We start from the raw sequence: 23,188 nt of genomic DNA on the forward strand, positions 1-23,188 counted from the left end.
ATTTGACTGCGCTACTGCTTCAGCTTTAAGGTAACGAACACAACGCCTTTTCCAGTGTAAATAGATCAAAACCCAAGACGTCATTCACCTACGGCAAAACATGCAGGTAAGTAAATGTATTTCGATAAACCCGCCCCTTACGTACCATGGACCAATGAAAATGCCACTTAGTGTTTTATAAACCAATGAAAACGCGGCTCCATGTACCGCGCTGGGTGCGCGTACTAATGTCGCGTACTTGTGGAGTGTATTAAATAATTTCATATATACATTTATACGAATTTATTATTTTTCAGCTTAAAAAATTTCTACTGACCCGCATGTGTAAATCAGCCGTTCAAAAACATAAAATAAATGTACATGTAACTGGACCACGGTATGTGTTACACAGCATGTATTCAATGATGTAAACATGCCCGATTAGATAATGTTCTCTGGCGTATATTCCAGTAGTATGGCGTTTGGTCCAAGCAAAGTGCGAGTTATGAACTTATGTGTCTAGAGCCGATACAGAAAGAACATCCTCCTAGAAAACAAAGAACTATTAGTGAACTCAACTTTTGGGGGAGCGCTGTATGGGGGGCACTGTATGAAAACTGAAAAACCGATAGACACCCAAGCGAGATCGCTAAGCAGCTAAACAAACAAGGACTGTGTGGCACCAGCCAGCAGCGAAGGGCAAGGAGATGTCAGCGTGTCGCCTGCAGCGGCTTCGGACTCTGTGGAAACTACACGTTGACGAATACGTTAGGCGTTAAAAGCGATGAAGTAGGAGGAATCCCACAGAGCGCTGTTTGTTGTAGCGCCTACACCGGACACGTTAGGATGGGCTGAGGAATGGAGGCCGGACTGCCGTTTCTACACGCAGAAGGACAAACCCAGTCCAGACAACAGACAAGTGGTGTTATCAACCCGGGCCCAGAAGACTCCATTCCTTTTAACTGACAGTCGCCACACAGTCAAACTCCTCGGACTGGTCATTAAATTGTCCGGCGCGGTATAAGAGGATATGGATGAAAGTGTCTCAGGGCGTGTTTATTAGCCAGTTAGCCGCCGATCTGTAGCATTTCCACTCAACCGAAAACGTCCAAAGTGCTAGACTGCTGGCTGCTTTAAAGCCAGCAAGCCGGCTGGCTAGTAGAAACTTATAAGAACGGCTCGTTGGAGTAGAGGTTACACATTTACAGGAAAGTAAGTGAATATTATAAATACATATTAGCCGTTCACCAAAGGCATCAGAACATACTTCATGGTATACACCAAGGGGAGGCCATTGTTTGTAACTGTCTAGCTGTCTCGCTAGCATGCATAAGATGATTTATATCCGTTAATGTATTGTATGTGAGTCTTATTGTAGTTTAACATTTTATCCATTGTTAGCAAGCAAATCATTTGCACGATTTACACTGCCAGATAGTATTTATTTACTGTAGCGTTATAACGTTGCTAAAACGATGTATCGCGAAGTACATTGCTAGCTGAGATTCTTACAACATAGCTATTTGCTGGCAACTTACCTTTAACGTAACAAAACAATTGTAGGTCTATGGGAGTTTTAATTTAGGTCCGCTTAACCTGTCAGGTGCAGAAGTAACGTGCTGTCTTACGTAGCGATGGCTACCCTAAGCGGCTGCAGGATTTATTCGGACAGCGACATTATTTATTGAAATACTAGTTACTTTAGGGAGTCATTCACTAAATTCAAGTATTTGTTGAATAAAGTTTAATGAGCGATATAAACGCCGAAAAGTTCGTTTCTCTACTGTCCGTAAATGCACCAAATGTTGCTAGGTAAGTATTACGGTTAACCTATTTCTGTTAATCCACAGTGTAAACTAAGTAATTTTACATTTCTTGGAGGAGGCGGGTAGGGGTACCAACGATAGGCAGTTGGAAAGACTGGATATAAAATAGAATTCCCAGACTACCTCGGATTTCTTAATGCTACTTGCTGCCGATTTTGGATCAGACTGATCCCACGTATATTCTTTTCAAAAATCACACAATAAATAGGCCAAACTGACTTCGGATCAGTCGCCGAGGGTGTAATGCATTTACGCCTCCCATGCTTCCTTTTCTGTGATCCGAGAGGAGGCGCTAGGGAGGCCTGCGTGGAACGGAATATTACAGTGGTTCCACACTGGGACTGGGAGAAAGAGTAGGGACTAAAGGGGTTACATTGTGGTTGGTGCATTTGTTGTCTTGTATGTAACTGTGTTGGTAATGGATTAGTACATATACATATTTTACTTCGAGTGGTGGTGGAATCTGGTTGTTGCTGCATTGCAAGGAGGAGTATTTGGTCTGGCTCACTTAGCCTGAGCCGAGGACAGAGGTGGGCCTGCATTGTTTTTGGTGTGGTCGTTTAAGCACCTCGATGTGTTTGATCGTCGTCGATGTTACGAACGTTGAACCTACCGGTCACCAGTCATGCTTACACACGCGGGTTTATTAAAGAGTATTTGCTTATGCCTCCGGTGGGACTAGCAGTGTGATAAGGCTTCCTTTTTTGTCGCCAGTGCCTGTGTTCGTCGGCTATCCTAGAAATCTGTGAGCTTGTAGAGCACGGCGACTAGAGGCCAAACGGAAATGGTTTGTGTACGTGCGTGAGCGAGCATACCTCGTCTCCATCTTAATGGTCTTAATAGCTGCACGTTTTGATGCAGTTAAACATACTGGTTTTGTTTAGGTATGTGAACCGACATTGTGAATGCCGACGTGTGTATTGACACAGTAAAAGTCGTTGGGGCTTACATCTGTACAGCCTTTCCATCTCTTTATAGTAACTAAATGTGATGCGAGTTTGTATTGTACCGACGTGCTGCCGCTTTGGTCTCCTTATTACTTTATAGAAATGGACGGGGAGGATTTCGTGCCACCGCCTGAATGCCCCGTTTTTGAACCGTCGTGGGAGGAGTTCGCAGATCCAATGGGTTACATAGCCAAAATCCGTCCCATCGCTGAGAAATCCGGAATTTGCAAGATCCGCCCTCCTCCGGTAAGAAGTGGTACAGTTTTATTGGCTATGTTCCTCTTTCTGTGTCTTTTTCATGATGATGGTTTCTATAATGAAATCTAGTACAATCAATCCTGTGAGAACCGGTTCTCAGTTTAGTTTTATACAAGTTATTTGCTTCTGGAAACAAGTCCGAAATATTATATAGTGTTTTATTTTCTTATGTGTATGGTACTTAAATGGTAACTTATTAGATGAAAATTGCTAAATGAAATTTTACTTAATGTTTTAAAGAGTATCCATGACATTTTTTTGCGACAGTCATGGGTAAGAAAGATTCAGAATTAGTGTGTGTGCACTCACTGGTGCTTATTGTCCGGATGACATCAGCTAAGATATAGGTAGTTAGGGTGTATTTCATTAGATCACATGTGGGTAAACTGCAGCAAAATATAGTATTGCCTTTGCAACATTTATGGTGTATTATAACTTGGAACAGGGCATGTCTTTTATACTGGTTGGTTAGATTTTATGAAAGATACGAATGAATTCAAACTTTTGATATTCAGTTTACATTTAGGTGTGCTGGCTGGAGTTGTAGAAAAGCCAGCTAGAGACTGACAAATTCATTTCCTGTAGCTTTTATGAGAAGTAATTTTAAAAGTCACAAAATAGCAGTTGTATAATACAGTTTTTTTTTCTGAGAGCATACTAAATTATTACAAAGGGACGCTCATGTTTAGCCGAATTCCAGCTGGAAGCCTACAGTGCATCTGGCCTGAAGTGTGGTTTGAAAAGACGCATTTTCTCTGTCATCCTTAAGAACATCAGCAGAGGCCAAAAGGGAGATGCGAGCTTGATTTCGGACATTTCATGAAGTGGCTGAATGCACATGCTGGTGCGGTGGAGCATAATGACCTAGATCTCGGTCTGACAATAAGGGAAGTTCAGGAGATGTAGATGTGCTGGTTGGTTGGCAGCCTTGAATGCTGATATCATGGGTTTGACCTTGGTAAATGGGTTTTAACTGGCAGTTGATGGGTTAAGGCGAGGAAGGATAAAATGCAAATAATTCAGAAGGTCAAACACCAAGACATGCAGTGTCATTTTGAATGAGCCCAGTGGTCTAATGATGGCTGCAGTAATGTGATACAGGGATGATAGGCCATGCCAGCATCTGCTATACAGCTCTGTGAACCAGGGCCAGCTTCCCCAGATATTATGCACAAAGCATCTGCAGAAATTGCGTCAGTGCTGTGGGCTGGTTGGGACCAAGCTGTCACTAAGTGTCGTGTCAAGGTCCTTTGCTGCCTTTGATGGTGCTGCGGTCCAATTGTTCAGAGTGACTGTAAGGCCAGCCATGGAAAGCTTGTTAATGATGGCAGTGCTGTATTTCAAAATTAACTTTATGGATTAACAATTCTGATAGGGTAAACAACCTTACCGGCTGTGACAGTGTCAATGATGATATCGCAAACGTCAGATTTGTCGCGGTGACTTTCCAGCAGACATTCTATTTCTGTTTTATTCACTGTATTTTTCAATATCTTTATTTTTAATTCCATTTGTTTAACTTGTTATATCTTCTTATTGGACGTTTCTTCACCTTTTGTTGTGTCTTGATCTACAGACTGTGGCAAATGAACAACAGGAAGTAGTCAGTGCAGTATGAATTTGTTTTTTGTAACACTGATTCATTTTGGAATGGCTTTCTAAGAGTTTGGTCTATTTTGTCATCCTATGGCTTTTAAGGCAAAAACCTTTCGGCCTTGTTTTGGTGTGTAGAATGACCTTCCTGTTCCAGTGGCCCTTTTCAGTTTGAAGTGCATTTAAGAATGAAGTGGGATGCATTTTATCACGGTTGTCTTGGCACAGAATAGCATCTTTGAAAACCTGAGTGCAAAGCTTTGGAGGAAGATATTAATCAGCATGTTGCTCTTTTACGAATTACAGCAATACCATGTACATTAATTAGTTTTCCTGGAATAGGAAAGGTATGTAAATGCACACTTTAATGTAGCTGGGGAAGGATGGTAGCCTGAATATTAAAAACCTGGTTAGCATAATATTATTTATTTAACGTCCTTTCTCAGCATTTTTCTTAATGTTTGTTTGTAGTATTTGAGCTCTCGTTCAGGATAGTATTTGTGTAAGCATATGTAGTTTCTACGGTGGGCTTTATGGAGCACAGTCAAACCTCCCTTAAGCGGGCAGAATGGCACCAAAGGGTGCCCGTAAGTAAGAAATGCCCGTAACTTAGAAATACCTGTACGGTACAACGTACATGTGTACACATACAAATTACATAATTACCATAGATAACAAGCTTTGTCTAGCTTTTGGAAATATGCATCTCTCACAATACAATGCTTCTTAGCTAATGGAGGATAAAAGCTAATGCAGCAAAAGTGTGCAGGATTAGGTTGATTGGTGAGTCTAAATTGGTCCTGTAGTTGTGTGAGTGTCAGTGTCTGTGCCCTGTGGTGTGTTGGTGACTGGCCAGGGTTGGTTCCTGCCTGTGCCCATTGTTCCATGGATAGGCTCTAGTTCCCCCCCCCCCCACCCCCACGACCCCAGTTGGGATTGAGTATTTTCAGAAAATGGATGGATGGATGTAGACTTAGCCACTCCAAATGGTCTGCAAAAACTCCTTCCTTGACATATCTCTAATGATATCGAGCGTCTTTTGGAGGGCCGTGACACTATGATTCCATGGATGCGTGTTGTGTAAGATTAATTTGTGCATGCGTGTGCTTAGAGCTGCCTGGTAGAGGGAGGCGCCCGTATATTGGAGATCTGCATAAGGGAGGTTTCACTATATATAGAAATGCATGTATCAGTCATTTACTTTTACAGTTCATAAAGAGAGCTTTCTGTGGGTACCCTTAAATGTTGCCTATATGTAGTTGAGTACAGCGGTTAAGTTTTATGCGAGTTTTCCTTCAGTATATGTTTGTTGCATCTGCTGATACGAGTGATGCACGAATAATTCATAGGTTGTCTCGTCGCACTGTGTATTTTTCATTTATTTACTTTTTACAAAGTGCATGTGTTACTAAATCCAGAATGTATTTGAAAATAATATTAGTAACCCAGACTTGTATATTTTGCCTTGTTTCTCAATGCACTTTCCTGCTTTAATTTTTTAACAACTAATAATTTTTTAACCCTCAGGACTGGCAACCTCCCTTTGCTGTTGAGGTGGATAGCTTCCACTTCACTCCGAGAATCCAGAGGCTCAATGAGTTGGAGGTCTGTCCCCTGTACAGTTTAGTTGGAGTGTGTTATGTAGTGTTACATTGTGTAGTTTGACCAGATTTATTCCACTAGGGGTCCTTCCTCTTCATCGATTGCTTTATTGTGCTGAAATTTCTATTTCCATGTTCAGGCGGAGACCCGTGTGAAGTTAAACTATCTGGATCGCATTGCCAAGTTCTGGGAGATCCAGGGCTCCTCCCTAAAAATTCCCAACATCGAGAGACGGATATTGGACCTCTTTGGCTTGTCCAAGGTCTGGAGACACACACACATCAGTGCTGACAACTGTTTGTCTGAGCTGAAAATTCACTGGGTTAGATATGCGATGTTGCACCAACTATAAGCATTGCATCAACGGGTTTTGTTAGAAATGTTGGCATGTTTTTACTGAAAGTCTGCTAAAGTTCTCGTGAACCACATATCCGTTCCTTCTGTGCCGATTTTCCACCATAAGCTTCCCAAAAAGCATCCTGATTTTACTGTCCCATTATGATGCCGATTATTAAATGACTTCATAAGAGTAAAAACTGAACGATGGCCCTTATTCAAGTATAGCAAACCTTTTCACAACTTAAATAATTATGTCATGGCAGACGTAACACGTTTTGCCTTTTTCCTGATGGGCATGGAGCCGGTCACACTCTGTATGCTCGAAAGTGGGACAGAATCTCTTGGTCACCTGCTACTAATGAGTACTGACTGCAGTTATGCTGTGTTACAGATTGTGGCTGAAGAAGGAGGCTTTGAGTCTGTCAGTAAGGAGAGGCGATGGGCTCGTGTGGCCCAGAAGTTGGGGTACCCACCTGGGAAGAACATCGGCTCCCTGCTGCGCTCTCATTATGAGAGGATCATATACCCCTTTGAGGTGTTCCAGTCAGGCGCCATTTTGCCAGTGAAGGTTCTATAATCTTCTATTCCTTTTTTCAGTCTACAAAATTCCCAACGTCCTAGTGGCCTTTAAATGATAGAATGCAGCCTGGCAAGTCGACTTTGGCTGTCCGTGCTAGTCTGTGTAAACCAGAGGAGCCTGGTTACTCCCATATGCGTGTCCTGTGCTGTTCGCCATGGTGGCTAACATCATTCTCCTCTCCCCGTTAGCAGTGCAAACCAAGGCCATATGACAGTGAAGAGGTGGATAAGGAGTACAAGCCTCACTCTATCCCCCTCCGCCAGTCAGTCCAGCCCTCCAAGACCAGCAGCTATGGGCGCCGAGCCAATCGCTTACAGCCAGATGTGAGTGATCCTGTCCTTGCTGTTGCCAATTGCAGCACACTGTATTAAGTCTTTGTAATGGCTAATCCTTTCAGTTAGTACTTCTGTCTGGATATCTGGGCATTTCAGTACTTTTTCAACTGACTGTTTATTGTAAACGATTGATGAAAAATCGATTTTCTTTGGTATACTGTGTAGATTGCACAGCCATTGCGTTTCAAAGCACGCTTTTTTGACTTTGTTTTCCTTGTATTAAACATGATGAAGCAGCTATTAAGAGTTGGAATGTGGTAAACCTGTTTTTCCTCCTTTCGGTCTTCTCTGGGTGTTGAATTTGTCTGGCTGCCAGGGCAATAAAACACAGAACAATGGTATGCAGGCAACCTTCAGAAAACATGCAGACTGCACGCTGATGGGAAATGTAGGGCAGGTAGCGGCAATTGTAGATATTTTTTCCGTGGTCTGATGAAATAGTGCATCAAAGGGGGATGATGATGATGATGCAGACCAGAGGCATGAAAAGGGCCAGTTGACTGGCTGATTTAAGAGCCTTGTAGGTTCCTGTTATCTGGTATGTGCTACAGAGATTAAAACTTTTTATTTCATGCATTATCCAAGTCATTTGCCTGTGTGGGGGCTGTGGCAGTGTTCTTATTAAGCGCATACGTGATGGCTCTGTCCTCTGTCAGAATGATGTGGCGTGAGTCTCGCAGGGAGTGCTCTTTGGGAATTACAGGAATGTGGTTTGCGGTTGTGAGTGGGTTGTTCTCAGTCCACCTTGCCACTGTTCCACCCCCACACTGCCTTACAAGGCGTGCTAACCACTTCAAGTTGGGGGTTTTCGACTTCACCAATATTGAATATTGAACTATTTACATGTTTTGGGCATTACTGATGTGAGTTCAGTAGTATAACCTCTGCTTGTACTAAAGCCTCTTAAGTAAACAAAATAATTTGTGAATATCACTTTTTTTCTGTTATAGTCATTCTGTTTGAAATGAGCTTGAGGTATGTATTAAATCCATGCCCCTAAGTACAAGCTGGCATTTAAGCTTATTCATTAAACCTCGCTTCCGCTCTCGTTGGGGCCTTCTCCCAAGCTAGTTGAAGTTGAGATCAAATTAGACCATCAAAAATGCTGATTGGAGTTGACATGTTTTCACAGTTGTTCCCTAAAGCGGTGTTTTAATGATATAACGCGTCTTCGTTTTCCATCTTTGTTCACAGTCTCCTCTCTTGGTGTGGGGAATTGTAGTGGGTTTTACTCTGCCCGGGGAGCGAGTTGATTGTTGTCGGCTGAGAGCATCACTTAGGAGGAAAACGGGGCATCTAAACAGTTTGGTATGAGACCTGATGTAGCTGCCAAGTCAGATGCCTGCCACCTGCTGCTGATTATGCTACCTGATCGCTGTTTATCCTAATGAACAGTGTGCTGCCGTCCTGTCAGGTTGTGGACCTCCTCCTCCTCCACGCTGTTCCTCCATATCTGTCCTCCATCTTTTACATGTCTATTATGTATTCTTTGCCTTTGCTCAGCTATGGAGAGATGGGCGTGAAGCACAAATGAACCAGTCAAAAATGACACTGGTGAACTGATATGGTTTTTGCTTTAGAGAGTTCTGCTTTCAGTTTCTATTAATGAACAATGTGCTGTTCTCTAGTCTTCCCTTTTAATTGATTGTATTGAATTTCTGCAGTTATCCAAAGTTAACTGCAGTTGTGCCCTAGTTATGCAAGTATAGTTTTTTGCATCGATTTTCAGTTAAGTACTGCTTAAGTACTATACTCTGCTCCATACATTGACTATAAAAGTGAGTTTCATTCAGGAATAAAATTTTTGGATCCATTTGCACTTTAAGTGACTACCCTGCTGATTTGCTTCATAATTAGTTATTGGCATGTAATACATATAGCTTCTTTACGTGTATTTTATGTGCCAAAACGTACTTGGAGCAGATTGACCTCTTACAGAAACATGTGGCTTCCTGCTTTATGTAACGTTTTGATGTGTGTTCTGGCTTGCGTAATAACGATTTATTGCAAGAAGGAGATGTTCAATTCAGTGTTCATTTCGTAATGTACTAACTTCTAGTCTTTTTTGTCACTGTGACATATTGAGTAATTGTGACTAATGCATCAAGTTCCATGTGAATTCTGAAAGCAAACAATTATGCTTCTGAACTCAGTGGGCTTCAGTATTGATTCTTACTGACTGGTACATGATGACAAATCTCCATTGTACCCTACTTCAGTTAGTTTTCCTTGCCTCCTTTTACCTGTCCCCTCGCCAGTCCGTCTTTACCCCCGTCCGCCTCCATTCCACCATTCTCACGCTCCTCCTGTTCACCCATCTGTCCCATTGCTGTGTCCCTCCTGTCTGAGCCCTACCTCCCTCAGTCCATTGTTGCTGTTGTTGTCTCCCCATGCAGGGCCCCGATGACTTGTCTTCCCACACTCTCTCTGCCGGCTCCCGACACACTTCGGTATTGCCCCTCTCCCTTGGTCCTCCTCTCCCCTCACACGCCGTCTTCCATTCCCCATCTCCATCATGGCTTTCCGGGTGCCTTCATGGACCCTCTCTATCTCCTTGCCTCTGTTCTTCCCTCCGCCTCTGTCCTGGCCAGCCGGGATTTGTCTGCTTATTGATGTTCTGGGGCTTTGGCTGACTGCCCCCCCCCCTTTGAGGCCGCTTGTTTGTGGGTCCTGTTCAGTGTGTCTCTTGCCTGCATACGCTGAGCTCACGCGCCCAGGTTCTCGCAGGTTATCTCTTCCCTCTCTATCCCTGAGCAGGATTGCAGAAGGGCAGTTCAGAAAACGGTTTTCTCAAGAGTCACATATGCTTCCTTGAAATGTTCTACTGAACTGTTTGTCAGTATTAGCAAGTGTTATAAATATGCAGCACTTTAGTTTGACTAAATTATGTTTTTTTTGTGCTGCCATCTAATGAAAGATTAAGTCAGTGCCAGAATCAGTGCTATAAAAACAGAGAAAAAGTACAATACAGACACACACCTGTTAAACAGCCCTAGCTAATGGGCTGCAGGGATGAAGGCCAATGGCAGTGGGACCCTGCTGTCTCTCATTGGCAGTGCCCGCTCGTCTGTGGCATCCTGCTTTGCCCACCTGCGCTCCTCTTTGGACAGACTGCCAGCCATCCCTCCCTGCTTGAGCATGGCCACTCATCTTCAGCCTCCATCTGCTTGTCTCATGGTCAGCAATCGGTAGCCATTGGGTTGGCCTCTCACTACCTGTGGAAGGTCGTTTAAAAAAAATAAAAAATCACATCTTGTAAAAGACCATGTGTGTTGTGTTGAGCTTTGGGGATTTTCTAGTCTCTGTCCTGCTGAGTGCCGGTACAGGTCTTGTTGTCAGGTGAACTTACACCCTCTGTCACACATTCCCCCACCACCCACCCCAGCCGGAGCCCACTGAAGAAGATATAGAAAAGAATCCTGAGCTGAAGAAGCTACAGATCTATGGAGCCGGACCCAAGATGATGGGCCTGGGGCTGATGGCAAGGGACAAGGGGAACCGAAGGAAAGGTAGGGGGGTGTCTGTGACCTGGGGGCCCTGCTTCATTGTGATGGGGAATGGGCTGTGGGCGTAACAGCATTTGGGCCTTTGTATTCACGCACCCCCATCCCTCCCCCCAGATGAACTGCCACAGACAGTGATCGTGCGGGACAGTGTCGTGGTTAAAGATGAACCTGGAGAGGACAGGGGGGAGGGCAAAATGCACCTGCCCCCCACGGACAGGACAGTGAAGGAGGAGTCTGGGGACAAATACGGCTATGATGGTGACCGGGAGGAGCCATGCACCAAGATGACCATGCGGCTGAGGCGCAACATGAGCAACGCGCAGTTCGTGAGTGTGGGAGCATGGGGGAGCTAGGGGCGGGAGATCAGGAGGGAGGACTGGAGGGAGCCCCAAGCGAGACGGCGGCCCGTCTGCCCGCAGGTGGACTCCTTTGTGTGTCGGATGTGCGGCCGGGGTGATGAGGACGAGAAGCTGCTGCTGTGCGACAGCTGCGACAACAACTACCACACCTTCTGCCTGCTGCCTCCACTCAGCGAGCCGCCCAAGGGTGACTGGCGCTGTCCCAAGTGTGTGGCAGAGGTAAGGCTCCAGAGCAGGGCCTGGGCGCGGCCGCATGGAACCACGCCGCCAGTCTGACTGCTGTCCTCTCTGTCAGGAGTGCAAGAGGCCGGCGGAGGCCTTTGGCTTTGAGCAGGCCACTCGGGAGTACACCCTGCAGAGCTTTGGGGAGATGGCCGACACCTTCAAGGCCGACTACTTCAACATGCCCGTCCACGTGAGTGATGATGCCGTGTTCGTGGTGTGGCCATGTACCCGAGGGATGGGAGGAGGAAGGAGAGCTTTGGCTCATGTGGCGGCGGCGGCGGCCCGTGTGACCTGTGTACGCTGCAGATGGTGCCCACGGAGCTGGTGGAGCGGGAGTTCTGGAGGCTGGTCAGCAGCATAGAGGAGGACGTCACCGTGGAGTACGGGGCCGACATCCACTCCAAGGAGTTCGGCAGTGGGTTCCCAATGAACAACGGCAGGCGGCAGCTGACGGCGGAGGAGCAGGTGAGGCCGGCCGCCCCGCGTGCTCCGCACGTTCATATTTATGCCATTGACCTTGTGCTCTTTTAGTGTCACAGAACCCATTCCCCCCCTGGCACGGTCCCCCCCTGCTACTTGGCTTTTATATGTGCTGCTTCTTACCACAGCTCTGATATTTGTGAGTGTATATGTAGTGACCCGGCACTGCTGTCCTCGTTTGCCCCAGGAGTACGCCCGCAGCGGGTGGAACCTGAACGTCATGCCTGTGTTGGAGCAGTCTGTCCTTTGCCACATCAACGCCGACATCTCGGGCATGAAGGTGCCCTGGCTCTACGTGGGCATGGTCTTCTCCGCCTTCTGCTGGCACATCGAGGACCACTGGAGTTACTCCATCAACTATCTGCACTGGTAATTTCCCCTGCTGCATCCGCGTTCAGCCATGTGGCTGTAGTCGCTGGTCTTCTGGTGGTGTCCCAGCTGCTCTCGAGGCTCCCAGTCATGGCACTGCCTCTGTGGCCCTCACTAGGGGGGAGCCCAAGACGTGGTATGGGGTTCCCAGATCGGCGGCCGAGTCGCTGGAGGAGGTGATGAAGAAAATCACCCCTGAGCTGTTTGAGTTCCAGCCCGACCTGCTGCACCAGCTGGTCACCATCATGAACCCCAACATCCTCATGGCCCACGGGGTGCCGGTCAGTGTGCCCTCATCCTGCCTGCTGCCATTTTCATGCGTTTCCCATGACAACCAGACCATAAGGTTTCGGGCACAATTGGCAGAGACCATGCTGTAACTCGGCCTATTTGCTGCACCTACTTTTTAGGTGGTCCGTACCAACCAGTGCGCGGGGGAGTTTGTTATTACCTTCCCCCGGGCGTACCATGCTGGCTTTAACCAGGGGTACAACTTTGCAGAGGCTGTCAACTTCTGCACTGCTGATTGGGTAAGTTTGCTCTGTACGGTCCACGTGGAGGTAGCTGTGTCAAGCTCCCCTGAACCGTTTATTTTAACTTCTCTACTGGCTCCTAGTGATGACCCTACACCACACTGCCTTGTTAAAGCCTCTCTGCATGTCAAAACCAGTGGCCTCTCTTCCAGCTGCCAGCCGGACGCTCCTGCATCGAGCACTACCGGCGTCTGCGCAGATACTGCGTGTTTTCGCATGAGGAGCTCGCCTGCAAGATGGCCGCCTGCGCAGAGAGGCTGGACCTGAACCTGGCTGCTGCTACTCACAGGGAGATATTCAGCATCGTGCAGGAGGAGAGGCAGCTACGCAAAAAGCTGCTGGAGAGGGTAAGAGAGCAAAGCTTATATGCAGCACAAGGGGAGGAGCCTGATCACATCAGCAGGGACCAAGCAGATGAGTTTAGCATTTTCCATGTTAAGAACCCATTTTCAGGGACAACTGCTACAACAGAGCAATCCCATTGATACAGTTCAGTCTGTTCAGCACTTGTGGGAGTTTTACTTAGGCAAAACAAAAAAATGATTGGTTTAGAGAGAACCAATCAAATTGTAGAGGAGGTGGGCCTAAACAGCTAGAGGAGTATTTGATCCCGCCTCCTCCAGTTGCTTAGACCCACCCCCTCTACAATTTGATTGGTTCCCTCTCTAAACCAATAATTTATTTATTTTTTGTTTAAATAAAACTCCCATGAGCCGCTTCAGTGCCTGTCAGTCACCTGTACTGCATTGTGATTGGCCGAGATCCTGGGGGGGGGGGGCGGCGTTGCCCAGGTGCATCCCCAAAGTTCTTCCCCTACCCCCACTGGCCTGCAGTTCCTAGCTGCCCTTTGGTAATCAGTCAGGCCTCCAGCGTCTTCGATGCAGGAGGTTCTGGTATGATGAAGGGATCTGTACGTACAGTTCAGTGAAGTACAGAAGCCGCGGGCTGGTATCCTCTGGTTTACCTGTAGCTGACGTGAGCCTGAAGCACGATGGGTGATGACTGACACTGCAAAGCAACCAGTGTTAGCGCTGCTTTCAAATGTGCTTAAAGTACGTTTCAGCAAGACGCAGCTGCAGGGGAGAAGGTTCTGGCAGTTCTGCTGTTACATTACGTGTCTCCAGAACAAGATTGGGAAATAGACAGCGATGCCTGTATGAGCCGTACCTCTCGTCGGCTCATGCGTTTGTCCGCATGTTTAACAGGCCTCGACGTGCCGGGCCTGGGTGGAATGCCCGAAAGTCAGCCAGCTCAGTTAGCCAGGGTGCTTTGATAGGCAAGTGCTGGTTTTAAGGGTGTAACAAACTGACTCGGAACAGAAATCTGCTTCAGTTGTCTGCGGCTCAGTACCTTCATTCCCACTCAATTTTATAAGGAAATCAAACAAAAACCGACAAAAGCCTCACAAATCGACACACCAGTCACATCACTGTCACTCCATATTACTGTAATATTTTCTCAGGTTGTGATTCACTCCAGGGGTTTTGCAGAACAAAATATATACAGTGACTTTTTTTTCTTTCTTCCCCTCAAGACATTTTGAGCATTTGTTTGTAGAGCAACTAATTACATTTTAAATTGATCTAAAACATTTCCATTGACAGCTGAGTCGATCTGTATGGAGTCGCATGGAGTTGTCTGTCTGTGTATTTTGTTTCCTGCTGCAGACTATATGTTTAGATGCGTATCACCTTTTTCTGAGATACTAACCCATACCGATTTTTATGAAATCTGCTCCATCGCCTTTAATCTCAGTGAAACTTCAGATCAATGTAGCAGGAAAGCTTTAACCATTGAAGAGAAGCTTGATCCTTAACACAATGGTTTGGTTGCGTTTTACCCAGGCATCCAGGCTCCTGTAACTTTTATTGCACTTTTCTGCATGAAATGACATTTTACTGAAACTCATCTATCGGAGTGGATTAGATGGAAGTTATACGAGTTGGTTTAAGGATTCGAGGCGCACTTGCACATAATGCTTAGCCTTTGTTTTTAATAGTTGCTCTCCAGGTGCCTAGTTTAAAAGCTTATAATGTGCACACACCATATTGAAAGACTTAATTTATTTTGTACCTGCTGTTACATTTTGTATCATAATGATTTTGTTAATTGCGTAATAAGGCACCTGGGACCTGTTCTGCATACCATTTTAACAACTGAAAATGTTTATATATAGATGTTGTGATGGAGCGAATCAAAATAAAACCGGTTGTACTGGAGAATCACAGCAGGTTATGGTGAAAACGGCACAGCTGCTCTTCCTAGGCTCTGTTTTGTCCCTGATTACACCACAGGAAGCTCGAGGGTGAGCGGGTCCCCTCCGTACCACTCAGGATGATCTTTGGGCTTCTCTTCCTTCTCCACTGCCCTTGGGCTTTGATACTGAGCAATAGCAGGTGGGGGTCAGCCTGAGTAAGGTAGCTGGGGAGGAACAGGCCACTTTAATGACAGTTTAGATAAGCTGCCCCCCTGGCGACTCCTACCAGAGCGGACGTGAGCCCGGCCTCGTGCTCCCCCTGCTCCCCTCAGAAGTGACGGGGTTCCTGGTAGCAGCTCTTATGTCTGGTTAGATTAACTAGAGGTGACACTACTGGGAAAGGACAGCAGTCAGCCTCATCTGTCAGGCTATGCGCAGCTTTCTATGCCAGTAACACGAGCTTGCTGACATTATGTGTCTCCCTCTCCCCCTGTCTCCCTCTCCCCCTGTCTCCCTCTCCCCCTGTCTGTCTGCGTGGACAGGGCATCACGGAGGCAGAGCGCGAGGCCTTTGAGCTCCTCCCTGACGACGAGAGGCAGTGTGACAAATGCAAGACGACGTGCTTCCTGTCTGCTCTGGCCTGCTATAGCTGCCCCCAGCGCCTGGTCTGCCTCTACCACACACAGGACCTCTGCGGCTGCCCCACCAACAAACACTACCTCAGGTAGCGGCCGTGGAACGCGAGCTGGAGTCCCTGACCTAAACCGGGGGGGGGGGCGAGGGTGGCGTGCTGTAAAGGGGGTGCTCTCTCTGCCCTGGCAGGTACAGGTACACTCTGGATGAGCTGCTGTCTATGCTGCACCGCCTCAAGGTGCGAGCCGAATCCTTTGATTCCTGGGCGAACAAAGTGAAGGAAGCACTGGAGAATGAGGGGGGCGTGAAAAAAGGTGAGGGGCTGCAACGGGAAATGCACACGGCATGAAAAGGGGCGCGGATGGGGTCGTAGGTCACAGCTTTGGGTTACAGTTTATGTGCGCTTTCTAAGATTCGATCCCACAGCCTTTCTGCTGTTGGCGTAATGCTTTACTTGTTGAGCTCCAGAGTTTCTGAGAGGGCCTTTGGATCAGATGGCCCGTGGGAGAGCCCAAAGGCTGGATGCTGACTCGTTCATTTAGTCCCTTTCTCAAGCTCTTTGCCTCTTCCCCAGCAGACGTGGAAGAGCTGGAAGCACTGAAGATGGAAGCCGCCGAGAAGAAATTCCCCAACAACGACCTTCTCCAGCGGCTAAGCGGCGCGTTGAGTGACTTTCAGCACTGCAAGACCGTCAGTGCTGAGCTCCTGAGCGGCTCACACGGCAGGTAACCGGCTCTGAGTGGCCGTCTCTGGTGAGTGCGTACGTGCGGGTCGCGGGGCTAACCATGTGTGCACACAGGGGGATGACCCTAGCCGAGTTCAGGGCTCTGGTGGAGAAGATGAGCAGCCTGCCCAGCCTCTTCAGCCCTCTGGAGCAGGTGCAGGTGAGATGTGAATCCCCGCATGTCCGTCACTGGGCTCGGCCTGGGCGCCGCCGCCGCCTTTCTCACATTCTTTTCAGTTGGGTTATGTTTTAGCTCATAAGAATGTTCTGGAGGGTTTCATTCATCATGATTTAATGCGTGGATTTACACGATCAAAGCTGTGAGGGTGACTTAATGTAATTTCTCCTTCCCAGATGAGCTAATTGAACTGTGATATTTTATAGGAATGTCCCAATCCATATTTTGCGCGCGCACACACACACACATGCACACATGCACACACACACACGGTTGTGCATCCTTCATCTGAGTAAGACTTGCGATTTCATCGTATTCTTCCTTGTTGTGTTTCTGTAAGTGCCTGATGAGCTCCGTTGTATTAAACGACCCTTTGCGACCAGCTTACTCTCACCTACAAAGAACAAGTTGGCAGAGGTGTAAAGAGAATTTCCCCCCAGGGGTCAATAATGATCAATTATTACTACTTTGAGTTTCCCACACGGCTGACATCTTGATAGTATGTTTGTAGCCGTGTGCCTCAGGCTTACTGCAGCGTGTGTGAGAGCGTCACTGTCTGCACAACTGATCTAAATGGGGCAGACGCAGGAAATAAATTGGGTTTTGGGTTCGGTTGTAGTAGCTGGTCATGATCAATTAAAAAAATGCCTGGACTGGCCCCGATTCCTATCGGATTGGCATGTTAGATTTTAACACCCAGGTTAACACTAATGATCGCTAATGTTATCAGCATCAATAATCACTAAGGATCCCTGACCCGCTGAGTCTGTGTGCCGGTCACTCTGCCCTTCCCAGGCCTTGCTCCTGTCAGTTGAGCAGTTCCAGAGCCGGGCCCAGGCCTTCCTGGACAGTTGCGACTGCAGCCGGGCCCCACCCCCCTCGGAGCAGCTGCAGGACTTGCTGGAGGATGGGGAGAGGCTGGTCGCCGAGCCGCCCGCCCTGGGGCTGCTGCGGGGCCTGCGGGAACAGGGTCACTGGCTGGGGGAGGTGCAGCGGGCGCTGGGCCGGCAGGGAAGCGAGGCACCGGCGTCAGTTACACTGAGCGTCCTGCGTAACTTGATGGAGACCGGTTGTAACGTGCCGCAGAGCAGCGCCGTGGAGACGGCCATGGCCGAGCTGCAGGAGCTGCTCACCATCGCCGAGCGTTGGGAGGAGAAGGCGCAGATCTGCTTGGAGCACAGGTGAAGCCTCTCTCCGGGTCTCTTGTCCAGCACTACGGAGGGGAGACCAGCCCAGACCTGAGAGAAGCAGCCTGTGCTACAGCTGTAACTGCAGCCTTTTTTTCTGGCGCCTGCAGGCAGAAGCATCCGCTCTCCACGCTGGAGGCCATCGTCAACGAAGCTACGATGATCCCCGTGCAGCTGCCCAACATCCTGTCCCTGCAGGGCTGCCTGAGCCGGGCTCGGGCCTGGGTCACCGACTTGGAGGAGATCCAGGTACGCCGGAACGTCCTGGCTCCCGCTGGCCGTGCCTGCAGTCGCTCATGCCACAGAACGGCCACTGCTTCTCTGTTCCCTCCCGCAGAACGGGGAGCACTACCCCTGCCTGGACGACCTGGAGGGGCTGGTGGCCATCGGCAGGGACTTACCCGTGCACATGGAGGAGCTTAGGCAGCTGGAGCTCCAGGTGGCCAGCGCCCATTCATGGAGAGAGAAGGCCAGCAAGACCTTTCTCAAGAAGAACTCGCAGCAGAGCCTGCTGGAGGTGGGGGCGAGGGGAGGCCGGCGGGGCGTGGCGGGGTGGGGTGGGGCAGCCAGCTGTGAGGATGCAGCTCACTCTGCCTGTGCGCGTGTGAGCCAGGCTGCCGTGTGCTGCAGGTGCTGTGTCCCTGCGTGGACAGGAAGCGGCAGCGGCGCGACGGCAGGGTGTCCAAAGCCGACTCGGACAGTCTGGGTCTCACGGCGCAGGACCTGCGGGATCCAGCTGCCATCGTGAGTGTTTGAACACCTGTGCATGTCGCTGCTCCTGGCTCAGACCATCAGCCTTGGGGTTGGTCATCAAGGGGTGCTTTTGTGTAGAAGCCTGCCCCTTATTTGTGTCTATGTGTGTATGAGAATGAGTGGAATTCCTGGCAGAACTGAATGAAGCTCATGTCTCTGGTAATGAATGTCACTCGTGGCAGCATCACCCACTTACTGGAGTCTGCTCCTCTGTCGTAATGCATTTCTGCTCCTCCTGCTTCTCTGTTTGATGGCCTGTCACCTCCTTCTCCTCTGTCGTAATGAATTTCTGCTCCTCCTGCTTCTGTTTGATAGCCTGTCACCTCCTACTCCTCTGTCGTAATGCATTTCTGCTCCTCCTGCTTCTCTCTTTGATGGCCTGTCACCTCCTTCTCCCCTGTCGTAATGCATTTCTGCTCCTCCTGCTTCTCTGTTTGATGGCCTGTCACCTCCTTCTCCCCTGTCGTAATGAATTTCTGCTCCTCCTGCTTCTCTGTTTGATAGCCTGTCACCTCCTACTCCCCTGTCGTAATGAATTTCTGCTCCTCCTGCTTCTCTGTTTGATGGCCTGTCACCTCCTTCTCCCCTGTCGTAATGCATTTCTGCTCCTCCTGCTTCTCTGTTTGATGGCCTGTCACCTCCTTCTCCCCTGTCGTAATGCATTTCTGCTCCTCCTGCTTCTCTGTTTGATAGCCTGTCACCTCCTACTCCCCTGTCGTAATGCATTTCTGCTCCTCCTGCTTCTCTGTTTGATGGCCTGTCACCTCCTTCTCCCCTGTCGTAATGAATTTCTGCTCCTCCTGCTTCTCTGTTTGATAGCCTGTCACCTCCTACTCCCCTGTCGTAATGAATTTCTGCTCCTCCTGCTTCTCTGTTTGATGGCCTGTCACCTCCTTCTCCCCTGTCGTAATGAATTTCTGCTCCTCCTGCTTCTCTGTTTGATAGCCTGTCACCTCCTACTCCTCTGTCGTAATGCATTTCTGCTCCTCCTGCCTCTCTGTTTGATGGCATCCCCCTGTCAGGTGTCTGCCTTCAAAGAAGGAGAAAGGAGGGAGAAGGAGGCTGTACAGCGGCTCCAGGAGGTCAACTTGGCGAAGCCGGCACTTAGGAATGGCGACGGTGAGGCATGGTGGAAGGGGAGGGAGGGTAGGGCGGAGCAGGATGCCTGCAGCCCCTTGCCGGACTCCGGAAAGGACGGAGCAGTTATCGACCTGACGGAGACTCCCGAGCAGCCGCCGCCTGCGGACGCCCCTGAGGTCTGCGTGTGTGGGCAGCCCCCCCGACCCCCAATCCTCCGCTGCCACCTCTGCCAGGACTGGTTCCATGGCGGCTGTGTCCCCTTTCCCTCCCTCTCGCTCCCTGCTAATCCCCTCTGCTGGTGGGACTGGGACACGCGCTTTCTGTGCCCACTGTGCCAACGCTCACGCCGCCCGCGGTTGGAGACCATCCTGGCGCTGCTGGTGGCGCTGCAGAAGCTTCCAGTGCGGCTCCCCGAGGGCGAGGCGCTGCAGTGCCTGACGGAGAGGGCCATCGGTTGGCAGGGCCGTGCCAGGCAGGCACTCGACAGCCCCGAGCTGAGGGCAGCCCTGCAGACGCTGCGGGCACTCCAGGACACACTGCGGGGGATGGGTGACTGTGGGGGCGGGGCCAAGGATGAGGGCGGGGCCAAGGATGGGGGTGGGGCCAAGGACGACGTCATAGTGCTGTCTGACTCTGATGGAGCGGAGAAGGGCGACCGGGAGGACAGCGTGATAGACCTGACGGAGGATGACGATCCCCGCAGGAAGGGGGTGAGACGCTCGTGCTTTATCTTTCCCTTTCTGAGTGGGTGTGATGGTGTTTCATGGGCTGTTCTCTTTTCAGGCTGAATGTGAAAATGGACACAGCAGGAAAGGGGGCACTAATGGGGTCAAAGGTCAGAGCCTGTATATCGTTTTTCTTTCCCGTACAAGTTTTCCGTGACTTCCGTACATAGCGTGAGTCTCGGGTGGTGACGGTAATTTACTGCTGTTGGCCTGTTCTGGCCATATTGCCCACATCGCGTGTTCCCTTGACGTCCCAGGCACCGAATCCCTACTCGCCCTGCTTCCCCGATTGAGGGGTCCCGTCATAGAGCTCTCCTCTGCCACCCGAGCTCAGCTGGAGGAGCTGCAGCTCGAGGGCGACATGCTGGAGGTCACCCTGGACCAGTCGCAAGTCATTCACCGGCTCCTGCAAGCAGTATCTGAGCCCCCCCGCCACACGCTGCACAGTCTTATACTGGTGAGGGGGAGGGAGCAGAAATGTGGGCTGTCTGGGAGTTCCCTTAGATCGAGTTGGGAACCACAGCCTTATGGAGTATGATGCCATATATATAACCAGATTTTATTAACTCTGTCATCTCCCCTTTTCTTTTTCACCTGCCGTTCTGCGGCTGTTCCCCGTTCCCCTCTGCCACCGAAGATCCGGTTGCAGGAGCAGGGCGGCGCCGGGCGTGCGGGCCGAGCAAAGGACTCGAAGAGGAAGAGGAAGAGCCAAAGAGGCGAGGGAGAGGAGGAGCAAACCACCACCGCCCAAGATGCCTCGGAGTCGAAGAAAACACGCCCTCTGAAGCAGGAGGCCCCCCAGACACTTCCGCAGACGCTCTCGGAGGTGTGTCGCTCGCCGGGGGTGGGGCTGCATTTAATAAAGGTTCTGTTCTGTTCCTGATGTTTATTACAGCAGTAATCTGCACAGGAACACAGCTGCTCTACTGGACGTGATCCGTTATGAATCCGTTTGCTGTAATTTAAAATTTTAAGAAGTGAAACGCCGTAATTGAAGGGGAACCCGTTAGGAATATTTCCAGAAAACCGCTAAATGCCATTAAATACAGCTGTGTATGTAAAGCTGTTTTGTTTTCGATATATACGATATTATCTGGAGATTAGCAGAGCTGAAGGTGTTTGGGTGGGATCTTAAACTGCGGCTCTGTATTACGAAGTTGCACGTATCCAGCCAGCCTTCTTGCATCTGCATATATTCCTGGTTCATTGTTTCAGCAGCTTTTTTGACCATGTCTCTTTCAGAAGTAATAAACGAGGTTTTCTTTGTTTTCCCTGCCCAGATCTTGTGATGAGTTGCTGATGGGGAAAGTCAGAAGGACACAGCGGAGGGGGGGGGGGGTGGCAGCAGATGATGGACATACTCTGGCGGGACACACCTTGGCATTATCCCAAGTTCGTCGGTCCCCCTACACTGACAGGTTTCTGCTTTTGTTGCTCGACCGTGTGCTCCCGCTCTCCGCCCTCTCCAAGCTCGCCATAGTCCTCCCCCGGACCCTCACGGCTCTCGGTCAAACCTACCGCTCCAGGTCTCGCGGCACAGTCCTGCACTCCTCTTCACCTTTTGCCAGAATCTCATCCCGGTTTGCATCCGGAGGCGGTGCGAGTGTGGGATCGTTTTCTATCAGACCCCTTAGAGCACAGCACATCCCAGTCCCTGACTTTGTGAATACTTTTTTTTTGGAAGGACAGTATCCCAGACATACCATGTTCGCAACTTGCTAATTTTCTACCTGGTCCCCTGTTCACAGGGGCAGTTTGTAATGGATTGTGCTTCAGAAGGACATACTGAGAATAAAAGGAAACAATTGTAAGTTCCTTGGTGCTACTTCACTGTCAGCAGGTCATCTTTTCCTTTACCCCCCCCCAAGCCCCCCATCCTTGTACCTCTCTGCCTCCTTTTCTTACTTCCTCAAGTTGTTGTAAACTTCACATTTTCTCCACACCCTTGGTTTCTAATGGGTTCCGATAGTTTGTTATTGTTATTATTGATAATATGGTATTGATAAAAATGCAGACACGCGGTTGTGTGTTTGTGTATAAAGCTTCTTTTTGATGTTGCCTTTTTAGTTCCCTTTTCTCCTTGTTAGAAAAATAAAGGCTCAATATTGTTTTAAGAATTTGGCCTCCTCATTTGGCTCCTGTCACTACTGTCCGCTCTGAGCAGCAGACTCATGTCACCCAAGTAACCGGGTGTAAAAAACAAGTGAACCTTAAGTCAGAAGATGCTGTGTCTGTACACATCTCTAACTCTGGCATGATGTTCAGACCTAGTATAAAAGGAAACAATTGTAAGTTCCTTCACTGCTACTTCCCTGTCCCCAAACAGGTAATCTTTTCTTTGTATCCCCCTGTAGTCCTGCCCTCCACTCTTTTTTTTTTTTTTTTTTTTTGGTATGTGTCAAATCTATTTTTGTGTCATGGTTAGTAATTATTATTATTATTTTTTTGTAGTATTAGCAGCATAATCCTTTACTCTGATGTCAATACTGGTGAAGCCAAGCTTGTGTAGATGCTGAACTGGTTTCTCCAGTAGCTTTGGTCTGCAGTAGCCAGGAATGTTGCTTTTGTTAGATGTAGTTTGGCCTTTTGAAAACGTCAAATAGTTTTTAATCTTTCTATGTTGCCTTGAATAATTCAGCTATGCACATATAGTCGTTTTCAGTCTTTTGGCTTAAATTTTCCAAGAACAATCTCACACACTGACCCCATGACTGCAAAGTCTCCAGCTGGAATTCAAGATATTTTTCCCGTGTGAATAATTCCTATAGCAGTCAGTTAGG

The 23,188-nt window shown here is 48.7% G+C and overlaps 1 protein-coding gene and 1 long non-coding RNA gene across 14 annotated transcripts; one reads left to right on the forward strand and one right to left on the reverse strand.

Annotated features, from left to right (window-relative positions):
* Nucleotides 1-276: 276 nt before the first annotated feature.
* LOC125744355 (lysine-specific demethylase 5C-like) lies at nt 277-22,525 on the forward strand. 2 transcript variants are annotated; one of them, XM_049016068.1, is made up of 29 exons: nt 277-1,791; nt 2,853-2,998; nt 6,131-6,208; nt 6,345-6,467; nt 6,936-7,112; nt 7,313-7,447; nt 9,856-9,909; nt 10,845-10,968; nt 11,080-11,291; nt 11,385-11,543; nt 11,620-11,739; nt 11,856-12,014; nt 12,217-12,398; nt 12,517-12,679; nt 12,809-12,928; nt 13,084-13,278; nt 15,671-15,852; nt 15,951-16,075; nt 16,336-16,486; nt 16,561-16,645; nt 17,459-17,844; nt 17,961-18,099; nt 18,188-18,367; nt 18,481-18,594; nt 19,626-20,393; nt 20,467-20,518; nt 20,666-20,865; nt 21,046-21,234; nt 21,689-22,525. In XM_049016068.1, exons 1-29 carry the CDS (start codon nt 1,773-1,775, stop codon nt 21,695-21,697), a joined length of 4,746 nt encoding a protein of 1,581 aa, XP_048872025.1. In that variant the 5' UTR covers nt 277-1,772; the 3' UTR covers nt 21,698-22,525. The 2 variants fall into 2 exon arrangements, with proteins under 2 accessions (XP_048872025.1, XP_048872026.1); XM_049016069.1 differs by having other exon boundaries at nt 281-1,791; nt 16,339-16,486.
* LOC125744358 (uncharacterized) lies at nt 18,729-19,688 on the reverse strand. Of its 12 annotated transcripts, XR_007398346.1 has the most exons (6): nt 19,557-19,688; nt 19,431-19,493; nt 19,305-19,367; nt 19,116-19,241; nt 18,927-19,052; nt 18,729-18,865 (listed from the first exon to the last, which is right to left on the reverse strand). It is a non-coding gene; the product is annotated as an uncharacterized LOC125744358 (long non-coding RNA). The 12 variants fall into 12 exon arrangements; XR_007398353.1 differs by lacking the exon at nt 19,431-19,493; XR_007398349.1 differs by lacking the exon at nt 19,305-19,367.
* Nucleotides 22,526-23,188: the final 663 nt, after the last annotated feature.

The sequence above is a fragment of the Brienomyrus brachyistius genome, chromosome 6 (genome assembly GCF_023856365.1).
Source record: "Brienomyrus brachyistius isolate T26 chromosome 6, BBRACH_0.4, whole genome shotgun sequence".
Lineage (NCBI taxonomy): Eukaryota > Metazoa > Chordata > Actinopteri > Osteoglossiformes > Mormyridae > Brienomyrus > Brienomyrus brachyistius.

Excerpts from the sequence above, each read along its gene's own strand:
- LOC125744355 (XM_049016068.1), top strand. Across the intron at positions 11,740-11,855 it reads ACTTCAACATGCCCGTCCAC|ATGGTGCCCACGGAGCTGGT; the intron begins GTGAGTGATGAT and ends TGTACGCTGCAG. Across the intron at positions 18,100-18,187 it reads CCGACTTGGAGGAGATCCAG|AACGGGGAGCACTACCCCTG; the intron begins GTACGCCGGAAC and ends TCCCTCCCGCAG.